Genomic DNA, 15186 nt, shown 5'->3' on the forward strand with positions numbered 1-15186 from the left:
TTTTTTATAAATACATAAATAAGGCATGTTATAGTTGCTATGTTATGTTATATGTTAACATGCTATGTTAGAGTTGCATCCAGGTCATTCAGGTAACTGTGCTGAAAAGTAAAGTGTCACCCAACCTTTACTCACAATCACATATTATATTGGTGCAGTCAAGTCTGTTTTTACTATAAAAAACAATTTAGACAACAAGAAGTTTATGGATAATTACTGACACCAGTTTCATAAACAATGGCATGCTGGGAGAATAGGGACGTACAGTTGTGCCGTTATTATTAAGCTTGAACTGGGCTGCAGCTGGAGCCTGCACTGCTGTTTGAGACACGAATACAGTTATGCAAACTTACACAGTTTGTAAGTATATGCAAAATAATGATGGATGTTGTACAGTCTGGAAGAACCTCGTTTCATTCATGCTGTGTATCGGGTATAACACTCCCAGCATGCCCTGCTCATAAAGGTATTTTGTCATGAAGTAATGTTAATTTGATACATGAAAAATGTCTAGACTTGTATTTAATTGCAATTATATTTATATTCAATGATAGCCATTAAGAGATAAGATAGGACTTTATTGATCTCACGATCGAGAAAATCACTTCTCTTCACAGCTCTCAAGAAGACACAGGTGCAAATAGTCAGGGAAATGTGACATCAAAGCTCTTAGAGAAATAAAGCACTTTGTTTTGAAATCTCACCAAAGATCAGCTAAGGAGCAGGTAAACGTGAGGCTAAATCCTATCATTAAGTGCATTATGCCGCATTCTTAAGCTTCAAATGTGGTCGGGTTTTGCCGTACGCAACATTTTCACGAGTGTCTCTACTTCACTGCATTTAAGACTAGGCTCAAAACCTATACCTTCGAAATAGCTTAAAGGTAAGAGGTAAAGCTCTAACCCACAGCCTAAAGCTGCCTTAGGAGTAACACTGCTGTGGGAAATACGGGACTCTGAGCCCTATCCTCTCATCTCCCCCGTCTTTTAATCATCGGTTGTCTGTTCACTATTCACATGGTGTCCCCTCTGTTTCAGATGGTGGGTTGTTTGTATCGCAGTCTTCAGCCCTGTCCGCGGAGGAACCCCTGCATACAGGGACTGGACAACAAGAACTGAAGCTCCAACACGGACTGGACGCTCTTCTGTGGTGGAGGTGGTCACAGGTCTGATCCAGTCTGAGGCCTGGTGGAGGTGGTCATGTGTCTGATCCAGTCTGAGGTCTGGGGGAGGTGGTCACGTGTCTGATCCAGTCTGAGGTCTGGGGGAGGTGGTCACGTGTCTGATCCAGTCTGAGGTCTGGGGGAGGTGGTCACGTGTCTGATCCAGTCTGAGGCCTGGTGGAGGTGGTCATGTGTCTGATCCAGTCTGAGGCCTGGTGGAGGTGGTCACAGGTCTGATCCAGTCTGAGGCCTGGGGGAGGTGGTCATGTGTCTGATCCAGTCTGAGGTCTGGGGGAGGTGGTCATGTGTCTGATCCAGTCTGAGGCCTGGGGGAGGTGGTCACGTGTCTGATCCAGTCTGAGGTCTGGGGGAGGTGGTCACGTGTCTGATCCAGTCTGAGGCCTGGGGGAGGTGGTCACGTGTCTGATCCAGTCTGAGGCCTGGGGGAGGTGGTCACGTGTCTGATCCAGTCTGAGGCCTGGGGGAGGTGGTCACCAGTCTGAGGCCTGGGGGAGGTGGTCACGTGTCTGATCCAGTCTGAGGCCTGGGGGAGGTGGTCATGTGTCTGATCCAGTCTGAGGCCTGGGGGAGGTGGTCACGTGTCTGATCCAGTCTGAGGCCTGGGGGAGGTGGTCACGTGTCTGATCCAGTCTGAGGCCTGGGGGAGGTGGTCACGTGTCTGATCCAGTCTGAGGCCTGGGGGAGGTGGTCACGTGTCTGATCCAGTCTGAGGCCTGGTGGAGGTGGTCACGTGTCTGATCCAGTCTGAGGCCTGGGGGAGGTGGTCACGTGTCTGATCCAGTCAGAGGTCTGGGGGAGGTGGTCACGTGTCTGATCCAGTCTGAGGTCTGGGGGAGGTGGTCATTTGTCTGATCCAGTCTGAGGCCTGGGGGAGGTGGTCATTTGTCTGATCCAGTCTGAGGCCTGGGGGAGGTGGTCACCAGTCTGAGGCCTGGGGGAGGTGGTCATGTGTCTGATCCAGTCTGAGGCCTGGGGGAGGTGGTCACGTGTCTGATCCAGTCTGAGGCCTGGGGGAGGTGGTCACCTGTCTGATCCAGTCTGAGGCCTGGGGGAGGTGGTCACCTGTCTGATCCAGTCTGAGGCCTGGGGGAGGTGGTCATGTGTCTGATCCAGTCTGAGGCCTGGGGGAGGTGGTCACCTGTCTGATCCAGTCTGAGGCCTGGGGGAGGTGGTCACGTGTCTGATCCAGTCTGAGGCCTGGGGGAGGTGGTCACGTGTCTGATCCAGTCTGAGGCCTGGGGGAGGTGGTCACGTGTCTGATCCAGTCTGAGGCCTGGGGGAGGTGGTCACTAGTCTGAGGCCTGGGGGAGGTGGTCATGTGTCTGATCCAGTCTGAGGCCTGGGGGAGGTGGTCACGTGTCTGATCCAATCAGAGGCCTGGGGGAGGTGGTCATGTGTCTGATCCAGTCTGAGGCCTGGGGGAGGTGGTCATGTGTCTGATCCAGTCTGAGGCCTGGTGGAGGTGGTCATGTGTCTGATCCAGTCTGAGGCCTGGGGGAGGTGGTCATTTGTCTGATCCAGTCTGAGGCCTGGTGGAGGTGGTCATGTGTCTGATCCAGTCTGAGGCCTGGTGGAGGTGGTCATGTGTCTGATCCAGTCTGAGGCCTGGGGGAGGTGGTCATGTGTCTGATCCAGTCTGAGGCCTGGGGGAGGTGGTCACGTGTCTGATCCAGTCAGAGGTCTGGGGGAGGTGGTCATGTGTCTGATCCAGTCTGAGGCCTGGGGGAGGTGGTCACGTGTCTGATCTAGTCTGAGGCCTGGGGGAGGTGGTCATGTGTCTGATCCAGTCTGAGGCCTGGTGGAGGTGGTCATTTGTCTGATCCAGTCTGAGGTCTGGGGGAGGTGGTCACGTGTCTGATCCAGTCTGAGGCCTGGGGGAGGTGGTCACGTGTCTGATCTAGTCTGAGGCCTGGGGGAGGTGGTCATGTGTCTGATCCAGTCTGAGGCCTGGGGGAGGTGGTCACGTGTCTGATCTAGTCTGAGGCCTGGGGGAGGTGGTCACGTGTCTGATCCAGTCTGAGGCCTGGTGGAGGTGGTCACGTGTCTGATCCAGTCTGAGGCCTGGGGGAGGTGGTCACCAGTCTGAGGCCTGGGGGAGGTGGTCATGTGTCTGATCCAGTCTGAGGTCTGGGAGAGGTGGTCACGTGACAGAGTTTGGGACATGTGTGGGACACGTAGATGACGTGTCCACAATGGGACATGTCCACAGCAGACAGTGCGTCGTGTGGAGACAGGCCTGTGAGGGTGGTGGGAGGTGAATGGGACACTTTGATGGTCCGTGGGGGGAGTCTGGACCCTAATCTTTATCTGCCACTGCCCTTTCTTCTTTAAAGCTCACTCCTCTCAGTCTCCGCTCTCCTGTCTGCACCTCCGACTGTCACACAGATCGAGAGAACAGGGTGAGGCATCACACCTCCCTCTGACAGAGTGGGAAATGGATTTTTAGGTTCTGTTTACACGGAAAAAGAATGTGAGACTGTGGGCTGACCACAAATGAAACAATGGTGTCCTTAATAACCTTCTGAAAAGCTGGCCGTCTCCTTGTGCCTTTAGAGTAGGACTGACACTGTGAGGAAACAGAACTATATTTTGTGATGATTGTGACGGGACTGCGACGTCCAAACCACTGTGTATTCTGAAAATAGAATATGTCATAATAAACCATGGTAGACGATATAAATGACTGCGATTATGGTTCAAGTGAAAGCATCTGGAGTATTAGATGTCATTACCAACAAAGACTTTTATATTGTGTTGAGCAAATATTAGTGGATGGACAATATTTGCTTGTTCCACTAAAACAGTGGATAACAACGGTTGGGCTCCAGGGGAGGACTGTCCTGTGCACTACCTGGCACTTACCACAGGCTAATCCCGCAAACGTGTGAGGCAAAGTCTGACATGTCGTGTTATTCAAAGTGCTGTATAAACACAAACGCAAGAAATAATTGACGGAGTTCCTGTTTGCCTTTTTTGGTGCTGAACAGCCTGCGTGAGTCATTTCCTCCCTCTGATGACTGTGACTTGGTTCACTTGTCAACTCTTAGTTGCCGGATTTGAAAACAGCGTTGCATCTAACATTTTGTTGCTGCTAATCAATGCTAACCAAAAAACCTGACTGTTCCTTTGTCACGTCAGACTGCGGGTTGAGTCGGCCAACAAACAACTCTGCGTAGCTTCTCGTACATTTCATGAAACTTTTTTTTGAAACAGTTGGGTTTTGTTGCCCTGGCTGAGTTCCTTGATATGCTGAGATATGTCAAACTATTCATAGCTTTTAATGACATCACGTAGAGTAGATGTGATGCACTGTTTACATAGACACAGAGTTATCAGATTTCAATGTTACAACTTATGATGTTAGTATGAGTGCTATGTTCAGACAAAAGCCCATGTGTGTTAGCCTGGGGAGACCAGAATGATTCCCCTGTATATTTTTTTATACAGAGGGGGATCAGTCTGGAACCCCGCCCCCCGTTGGCCCGTGTCACTCACTGGACGCCGAAGTCCCTCAATACCAATCTACGAACGGCTCAGAGAGAGAGAATGTGCGTGTCTCCAATCGGCGAATAGGTGAGTTTTGTGATTTATATCCCGGCGCTAATATTAACGGCCGCCGTCCGCTGATTGATTTGTTCCGCTTCCTTTTTGCTTGTGTATGTACTGCTTCGGGAAATGGAGTTGATGCTGCGGTGACCACACTCTGAGTCTGGTTCCCAGGCTACATATGCGCCCTTTATCTGATCATTTCGTGACAGTGAAAGCTACACAGTTTGGGGTCTTTCTCGATCGCAATGTGTCTGCGAAATATCAGGAAAATGCAGTTCCCCCCACACATTTTTTCCTCTTTTCTTGACATTGGAGATAACTCGATGTTATAAATTAGCATATCTTCCAAACAGCAATTTTCATATTATCTTGTAGACGACTGCTCAGCTCTAGTGAACGGCCAGCTCGCATTGATCTGACCTATCTGTAGACTACATACAAATGTAATTGAGTTAGTTTTGATTAGTTCTAGTATCAGATCCTCTCTTGACTCCATGTTACTAAGGTAAATGAGGAGACGTTCTTTCACGAGTCTCTGCGCTGCACTGCTGAGCTTCATGTTTGTCTGTGCAGACGTCGGACTCCTCCCGTCAGGCCATAGCCTAAAACGATCGCTCTTCCTTTAAAAAATGTTAATGCATCTGTTTGCTTTGCACAACATACGTGTTTTAAGGGGAGACACTACAGGCAAAACTCAATTTTTTCAGTTTTCAGGTTTTTGGGCCACATTGGTCTCTGAACATATAAGCTTTCACCCGGAAACAGAAAATATGCCTAATCTTCACAATAACATGTTTAAATATTGTGCTGATTCAATGTTCCCCCATAGACTTATATGGGACAATGCAATTTCAAGGGCCTTTTTCTCAAAACACATTTTTCTGTCATTGTGGCGACACTATGTCCACGTCAGTAGGACCCAAAGACTTCAATATTTGGAAGATTTTTTTCAGAGGGATTTTTTATTATTTAATCCCAGGCCCCATTTATTGAGTTTTGAATGTCAAAAAATAAGGCGAAAACTACATTTTTACAAATTTTTCCACTAAAAAACAGCTTATTTTAAAACTAAAAAGATCTCCTAAATCCCCTTTGAAAAAGTCTTGGAAACTCATTTATCAATAAAATTAAACCATAAATTTGAATGTAGCTCTATACATTATTCAGATTTCGTCGCCGAAAAGATGGGAAATTTGGGGCATTTTTAGGCATAAAACCCCTTGTTCTTATATGAAAAGATAAAATGACAGAAAACTTGCAATGTATTTTTTTTCTTACATTTATACCAGTGATCAACAGCAAAAGTTTCAAATTGATATCTGTTATGATACATTTTTTTCCCTATTCACCTGCAGTGTCTCGCCTTGATCCATGTTTAGTTCCCGCAAACTGTGCACTGTGACGTCGCATGCACGTGCAAGTCAATCAAATTTGTTGAGACAAGTCAGGTAAGAAGTGTGTGTGTGGGGGGGGGGGGTCTGACCTGAGTATTATGACCTGCAGTCTGAACACAGCCTCACACTAAGCTAACGCTGGCTTGTCAATGCACTGTTAGTCTGTGTCTATTGAAACAACTGTGTGATGAGAAGGAATCATTCATTAAAAAAGAAAATGTTGAGTCCATAGTGGGTTGTTCAGACCGTGAAATGAGCCACCCTCCAATGATGTCACATGAAGAGTATGAAGAACATACTTTTATTCTAATACTTTTACTCACTTACTCATGTTGCTTAAGCTCCTCACTCTAAACGCTAACCAGCACACTTATCATTCTTTTTATTGTCCTTCTAGTTCAGAGGTTCTCAAACTTTTCATGCCGCAATCCCCACAATTGATTGACTGATTGTTTATTCCGATTTCTATGTACATTACATATACACGCATCATTTTTTACTTAACATGTGCAGCTTGAATGACCATGCGAACAATCTGGGACCCCCACTGAATAAACAAATTAATAATATAGAGATAATATATATATATTTGTTGGTCAGCCTGACTTGGTCCACTTGGATAATCTGTGTCAGATCACAGGGTGCAGTAGTAGCACTAGGCCAAAAGGGGGCAGTATGTCAGTGTTAGAATAGATCATGGAAGTGGACCTTTATGTTATAATTACGTATTAAGTTTAGCACTGTGATACTGACAGGCAACACTCCCTATCTGATGTCTGTGTTGTGCGGAAGGGTTCAAACCAAGGATGTCAAACTCATTTGGGTCGTGGGCCGAAATTCAGCTTCCACGGCGGGTCACGGGCCACATATAACGTAAACAGGAAAATACGATTGAGAACATTTTTCCAATGAAAGAATAATAATGATGACTTGACTCAAAGTTTCTCAAAGTGCTACATTGTAGTAATTATTCATTACTACCAGGTTGGTAAGCTGTTATTGTAGCCACAGCCACCCTGGGGCGGACTGACCATTTACCACATGGCTACAATGTGTTGTTCATATCCTGGTCTTTTATTATGTCAGTGCCCTGTGAAAATGGTTCCTTTTTTTTTTTTAATTTAAGCTGCCCCCAAGTGGTTGAAGAAAAAAAAAATCATAACTCCAACCAGGAATGGCCTTGAGACTTACTTTATTTATACTTCAATTATTAATGCTCTACAAAGCAGGGGCCGGATTAAATCACCTCGCGGGCCGGATCTGGCTCGCGGGCCGCCTGTTTGCCACCCCTCTAGGTGCCAGTGAGTACCAGTGAAAATGGCCTGAACACGAGGCCAGTTATTGTGGAAGCATGACTGTCGTCTCCTGGTGTCAGATTGTAAGAAGAAGATTATAACTGTGAGGAGAAAGGTTGCAAAGTTCATGACTGTTACAATCACCATGGAACGGTGTGAGGAGGTGAGGCATGAGGATGTACAATGAGTGGCAACACCACATCACACCAATCTGGACTTACCGCGCTTCAACGACCGGTGGGCTACCAAACCAAAGCCAAGAACACACATTTCAGTCCCCTCCTGCACATGTACACCCCCACGTATACAGCGCTCAGAACAGACGCGCCCATGCTCTCAGCGCCATGCTGGAACAGGCTCCGTCTGCACTGGTGGGACCTCGCTAAAAGGGCAGTTTCGTGTTTGCATAAAGTATTTCTCTGTTCCCCGCTCACACCACTGTGCACAGTGGCCCAGAAGCACTTTTGGAATACATGGGTTCAAAGTGATGAAACATTAGGACTGTTGCCACTTTCCAGAATAGGTTGCATTCTCGTGACATCACAACATTCTAAACCGCCTATAAATACAGACAGGAACGTGTTATACAAGGGGGCATGGTAGAGGAAGAACATTAAAAAGTAACAAAAATAGAGTCATAATTCAGCATTTGTTAAAGTAATGGTGGATAAATGGGAGAAAGTTCAGTTTTTCCCTTCTTTGTTTCCCCCCGCTGGCTGCTTCGAACATGACCATATGGGCAATTCTAGAGATGCCATCTGTATCTATAGTTGACATTTAACCTCTTACCTCCCGCCTTAATCGAGCACAGTTTCTCCAGTTAGGCTTTACCCAAATCTTAGAGCTTCTTGACTGGAGTGCAACAGTGAAATGCCTCATTTGAAAGCTGGGGCCTACAAAACTGATCCTAACTTTTTCACAATTTTGTCGCTCTTTAGTCACTTTTTTGTTGCTTCTTGTCACTTATTTGCTAAGTTTTTGCTACATGTTGTCACTCTTTTGTGGCTTTTGTTGGTTTTTCCTCGCTTTTTCGTTTTTGCGTTTTCGTGCTCCTTTTTGTTGCTACATTGACACTTTTTAGAAGAAGCCTATAGATTTGGGCAGTGCCAAACTGGAGAAAATTGTGCTTGGTTCAGGTGGGGGTTACGAGATTAAACAGAGAACAAGGGAAAAAAGTTTGACGCTAAAATCTGAGGTTTAGTAGATTGATTTGTGTAAAATGTCCAATGTTCATTTGCACCAACATGTAAACACTGCACCGTTTCTCTGCACGGCCTCCGTTTTCGTATAGTAACTGATTTGATCTCCAGTCCTATGGAAATTGGGCACAATTCATGGCACACCTCCGGAATAAGGTGAATAGGATAGGTTTACTGTGCAGATTTTTTGTCATTCGTGGGCCTATGTTTTTCCTAAAGGTGTCGAACAGTGGCATCAAAACACTATATATAAGATATTAGACACTTGAAAGAGGAATATGGCTGGATTAGACCTAATCCCTCACAAATGTTCAGGTTGACCATTTGTATATTTTGTGTTTGGATTTTGGAAGCACTTTAGATTACAGCCCGCAATTTTCATGTGCAGGTATCATAACTATAACACTCTCAGGCCAACATGATATCCCAGCATGCTCCTGGTACCCATAATGGTGAAAAGAAATGTGACAGAAACCCATCCACAGGTTGTTTTTGTGTGACCATCTATAGTGCCTAGATGGATACTGCGGTGGAGAACGGGGCAGAATTCTACAGTATTTATGTTACTTGGCAATAATGTATTAGCAATCCTTTCGTCAGCGCTGAAATTCCTCTGGTGTAAAATGGATGATATTGAAGTGTGAGACTGTTGAAATTGCGATGCCGCCAACTATCTGCCAACTGTTCTGACACTCGGCTGTGGCACAGACACCTTCACTAAAGCACGCAGAGAGGGCAAAGGCAGCTCCGACTCTACAGACTGGAAAGATGGAGCAAGAATATCAAGATTTGAGCAGTTTACGTCTAAAATAATTCTTTACTGAAAGTGCAATTTTACTCTACCTTTTACTCTAGCCTTTTTTTTTCATATACATTACTCATTACTACACCACTTGAGATGAGGGAAATAGATACAGACGGCATCTCTGGAATCGCCCATATATGGTCATTTTTGAAAACAGTTAAGGGGGAAAACAATTTTGAAAACATGTATATTTTCTCGAATTATTCAAAAACTACTTTAACAAATGCTGAAATATGAACATAGTTTCTACTAAATAATGATAAAAAGACATGGGGAGGAGCAAAGTGGTTCAACATCCCATAAATACATGAATAACGGAGAATGCTAACTTGATGCTACATGTTAGCATCGGGCTAATGCTAACGGTTAGCTAGCGCTTGCTACAACTGCCGTTTTTTCACGTCTACTGAACAATCTGCTGTGAGAAAATATCCATATGGGCCCGATTTTCACTTGACTTTATTTATGTGTGATAAATAAGTTGATATTCCACCAGAAAATGGCAAAAAAGAGTGAAAAAATTGTGTTTCTCTAAAGATTCTATTTTCCCCCTCGGCGAAGCCACGCCCCCTTCTATGACGAGATGCCGTCTGTATCTATAGGTGAATTTCTACAGATTATTTATTTACTCACTGTGTAAGCGTAGGTGCTTTAAAAGGCCATTTAAATCACAACATGAATAAATGTTTTATTGATCTAATATTATTACTGTTGTTTTATAGATGGACGGTGCAATAGAATACGTTGATCTCTCTCCAAGATATGTGACATTATATTTATTTTCTCAATCCGTTTTTGGTCTGTTTTACCTTCTTTCCTTCCTCTTTTCCCCCCACACCAATTCCAAAGTACAGTGTCAGTGCATGTATTTATATAAAGCACATGATTGCGCAGCGTGTATCTAAAGTGACATTGCAAAAGACCGAGTTGTACCGATACATGAATCACCCGTTTCACCTGTCACCATAACGAGAGCGGAGTTGTATTTCTGATTTGTGTTTTTGCACTTCTGAGCCACTGTTTCTCATGTTCTCTTTCATCATCCATTCTGCTCCCACTGCTGCAGCTTTTCTGCATGACAGCCATAAGACCAACAGCGTACAAATCTGATTGACTGATTAAAAGTGAATATTCATGGCCTGCTCTAGCCTGTAAAGCTGCCCTTGATGTGGCTCTTCATCTGCCAAGCTGCACTTTCCTATTACCCCCCCAGCACTTTGCCAACATCTGGGCAACTTTCAGTCATTAATTAGTGCCTTTTCACCCATAACCCTGTGCAGATGGGAGATTGGCAGAACCTGTAAGAACCCTACGCTGAGTGTAAAAGACCGAAAACACTAATGGGGTGATGGGGCAACCCTGTCACGTGCCTCGCTCTGAACACAACAGGATGACAGTGTGGGCTTCTCGGGCTCTTACCATTCTTAGGGGTGCGTGTGGGGCTACCTAACGCCACATGGTTATAGTTATGCTGATGGGCACCTGAAATGACAAAAGCAACATTCAGGGGTCAATGGGAGAATTCGGTATCAGACGTAATTCAGAAGGCAGTGTCTTGTCCTCAAGGCTCGATACACTCATCCCACCATTTGCAAACTTTAAAAATAATAATACTAAAATTGACCCTAGATTCCAAAAAGAAATTACAACCACAGATTTATTTTTCTATAACAGTGGTATGGCAGTTCCTCCAGGATTATCAGAGAATCAGAACCATTAATGCAAAATCAGACAAACGTGAATCAGTGTGTCTTTGCAATTTTCACACAACTATTGCAATAACCCACAATTGTCCCACTACTATTGCTTAACCAGACCCGCTTTAAGCTGTTTTGGTGCCCTACGGCGAAATGTTTGGTGGTGCTCCCTTACCCCCGATGCATTTATTACATTTTGTCCCCCGGTTGGCTGTTTAGGGCCCATCTTCAGGTAAGGTAGAATTGTGCTTTAAGTTTTCTAACCCTCTGAGGCCCATGCCCCCGCCCGCTTTTGTTTCGGTAACTATAGATTTCAAGATGCGCCTCTGGGAGCTGTGTTAAACTTTGTAAATATTCTCATCAAAAGTGGAGACTTTCTAATAAAAATGTTGTGCTCGCGTTTCATGATTGCCCTTTTCAATATAAACAAATATTGTTACAGATGATTTTACATGGATTTTATGTTATTATTATTATGTTTTTTTAGCGGGGCTTGACCACCAAATGGGCAAGAGCATCATCCTCTGCAAACATTGGACCAATGTACTTTCTGAGTGTACAGGAAGTGGCAGTACTGTGCTTAAGTAAAGTGATCAGTAAAATCTGTTTTATTTGTCATATTTGCGTATAATAATGCCCAGCACCTCCACAGGGGTAAATCATTCAGACTGAAGCGGAGGCACCTGCCTCTCTGCTCTGTGTTCCTCCCACCCCCTTCCTTCGCACACTGGACCCTCATTTATTGATATATCTGACAGGAAAATGCAGAATAGGAAAGGTGAGTGTGGGGAATATGTATGTTGAGTCATTTTAGCCTTTTCTGTGTAGTTTATTTGTTTTTTGTATTTTTAGATTTCACCAATGTGGAACTAGTTGGACGAACTAGTTTAGTATATAAAGCCTTGAGAGCAAGAATGGGACAGCAAATACAAATGAAAAGAAACACAGCAAAGTTAACCGAACTGTAAACATAACAAGGTCAATTGTAAGTAAGTGTTCCAGGTCTGTTATCCTGGTAAGAACCTAAAATCAAGAACATGGTCAAAAATAAGATTCACCAAATGAATAATAAAAATGCACATAAATATCAAAAGAAAGATCTGGAGACGAGTCAAAGTCGGCATCTGTCTGTGACCCCAGTGTTACCTGCAAAACATTTCATCAAAGAGAATTCCGAAGCTCGCAGGCGAAAACTGTACGGCTGCCATACAAGATTCAGAGCGCGTCCTGGAAACATGTTCGCACATAACTGCATAATTCACAAATCATAAATGTGTTATTGTCAATGTCCGTGTTTAAGATGCATCAAGGGTGTGAAAAGTGTGGGAATAGAGATGTCCTGGAAAAAGAAGAGCGTACGCGGAACAACACTGCACGACTCACGCTAACGGCGGATACGAGAAAGAAGCAGCGACACACACACAGCTAAGAGCACGACATACAGTTCTAAAAGAGTTACCGCCAGCCCAGTCCCTCTCTCAGAGTACAAGCCTTTCACTTAAAAGGGCTAGATGCAAGGTCGTCATTTTATACTCACTACTGCCACCTCAGGTCTTCTATGTAACAGCAGCTTCTATATTAAGCTCGTGCATGACACCTTTTTAAGTGACAGTGCAGGATTTTAGAGGCAGTTGTGGTGACCAGGTCTGAGATCATTCTACACATTAGGACATGGAGGAACATGTAGGGGGAGGGTATTGCCCCTTTAAGGAGATCTTTTTCAGCACATATTTAAGAGTGGTCTGTAGCTTTTGTGCAGTCCTATTCAAAGTGGGTCCTTGGGGGCCACAGTTTGTCTAAATGACAGAGATACATGACATTATCCACAGACGGAAAACAAAGGGACATTCAGTGAAACAAGCGACGCGTAGATCCATGCACTTCATACATGGAGGGAAAAAGACGATTGTCTTTAATCCCTGCAAACACGAGCGAGCTGTTCATATACAGTATATACTGTTTCAAAACATTTGAAGATCTGGTTAATCACACAGCAGATATGTAATATCTGCAATGACTGCAGTAGTGTTTATTGTAAAGATGTGTGTCTCACATTTTATTTGCATTTTTATTTTATTTTATGTACATTGTCCCTGTCAAATAGATAAATAGATAAATCGTTCCTTTTAAAAAAAAAAAAAGTTGTAGCCTCTGTCAACTTTTATGAAGTTTAATGAGCAAGCAGTAGATCTTAGGTTGGTTTGACAATTGTAATTTAAGATACAATACAATACAATACAGGTACTCGCCATGTAATTAGTCATGAAAAAGTGCATTTACTTCTGTACTAATATATGATAGAGTCAATACATGCAAAGTGAGATATGTAGTCTTTATTTGTTATCATTTTGATTATTATGGCTCAGTTTGTAAAAAACCCAAATAAAAAATCTCATAAAAAAGGAATATTTTAAAATGAACTGTAAGCCATAATCATCCAAATGATAACAAATAAAGGCTCGGCATTTGTCACTTTGTATGTAATGACTCTATCATATATTAAGTTGAATAACAGAAGTAAATGCACTATTTCATGATATTCTAATTATGACGAGAACCTGTATAACCTGATCTCGGGCAGTAGTAAAAGAAAGCTCACAATGACCAGTGCTGGTTAACCAGGAGCAAGTCCAGTGTGACCTTCAATGAAAAACAGACACTACAATGTATAAAAAAAGTAATACCGTGAGAATAAGTGAAAGAAATGTTAGTGCTTCCGAGTGTGAGAGTCTGATGCTTCTGCAGAGTTGCCTATTACTTCAAACGGCAGAGCAGAAACCTTCACTTGCCGCTCGTCTGTTTAAAAATGCATTGGAGCCGACTGCTGCTGCCGGTCCACATCTGTCAGAGGGCGAGCCGTGCGCCTGAATGCCTCACAGAGAGCCGGGGTATGGAGATGGATGTGTTCGAGTGCCTTCACTGACTGTGGAATTCTTAGTTCTTCCACATGAAGGATCGCTGGCAGAGGCTCAGTGAACACGTGTAACGTCGTGTCAGGGTTTTAGAGGAGCGCCGTTTGTTTACAAGGAGAGTGATGAGGACCCAGACCGCAGGACTGCGGAGCTCGGAGTCTGTTTGGAAATCCACTCTGATAAAAGCTCACATTTGATCCCAGGCTCCGAGCGGGTTAAGGGGGAGACACTGTCGGCAAAACTCCATTTGTTGAGTTTTCGGAGTCTGCGCCGTGTTCGCTGTGTTATCAACTTTTAGAACGGGTTCATCACAGGTACTCCGGTTTCTCCTTCCACTAAAAATATGTACAATAGGCCAGGATGAGTGCGAGTGTTTGAGAGTGTGCATGGGGGACAGCAGATGGAAAGGAGCTCTGGCATGTTTACATGTTCATTAACAGGCACTGCCCCGACCAAATAAATAAATACAATAAAAGAGAGGGACAGATTTTCCCAGTCTTGTACAATAGGAAGGATTTTTCTTTTAAATCTAATTCTTAGCCTGAACAAACCCATACGTTTAAACTATTACATAGACTATGTATTCATTTTGCCACATAAAACGCCTCACAGCAAAAAGGTTGCAGGTTCGATTCCCGGACAGTGTGGGCTTTGTGGGCTGTGTGAGTCTGTATGTTCTCCCCATGTCCTTAAGGAGCATTAACCAAACCTAGTCTAGGTTAGCATGGGAAAAAAAAAAAAAAAAAAAAACATTATACACCTTTACACCTGCCACTTCTCCTTTGAACAATAACTGAAGACCTAGCAATTCAACAATGCTTTGGTTAGTCTTGACTATAGCGTCTCGATGGGCCTTCGGCAGAGGACACCCTGAAAAGTGAGTCTCCTCATTTAACTTATATAGTATAGAAAAAGTGCACTGGAAGTCAAAGGATTATTTGTGCAATATGTTTCCCTCCTGCTCCTCTCTCTTTTGCACTTTTTTTTACGTGTAAATGTGGCTGAATGAAGATTGTTGTGCACTATACTGTTATTATTTTTTGGATATAAGTCAGCTGACAGGTTTGTCTCATCCAAGTACATTGCACTGTTGACTGTGTGTCGACCTTATAAATGAATCTAAATATGTTAACAATAAATGAATCAGAGTTG

The 15186-nt window shown here is 44.0% G+C and overlaps 1 protein-coding gene across 10 annotated transcripts in view; it reads right to left on the reverse strand.

Annotated features, from left to right (window-relative positions):
• Positions 1-15186, reverse strand: part of LOC306979126 (shisa family member 6) — a 133706-nt gene that overhangs the window by 8970 nt on the left and 109550 nt on the right. For 7 of the 10 annotated variants that reach the window (XM_079577971.1, XM_079577968.1, XM_079577970.1 and 4 more), the window contains one exon: positions 10845-10907. The exons of the other annotated variants lie outside the window; for them this stretch is intronic. In XM_079577971.1, coding sequence (XP_079434097.1) covers positions 10845-10907 — 63 coding nt within the window. The remainder of the gene's footprint in view (positions 1-10844; positions 10908-15186) is intronic. 10 annotated transcript variants of the gene reach the window in all.

The sequence above is a fragment of the Gobius niger genome (genome assembly GCF_951799975.1).
Source record: "Gobius niger genome assembly, chromosome: 19".
Lineage (NCBI taxonomy): Eukaryota > Metazoa > Chordata > Actinopteri > Gobiiformes > Gobiidae > Gobius > Gobius niger.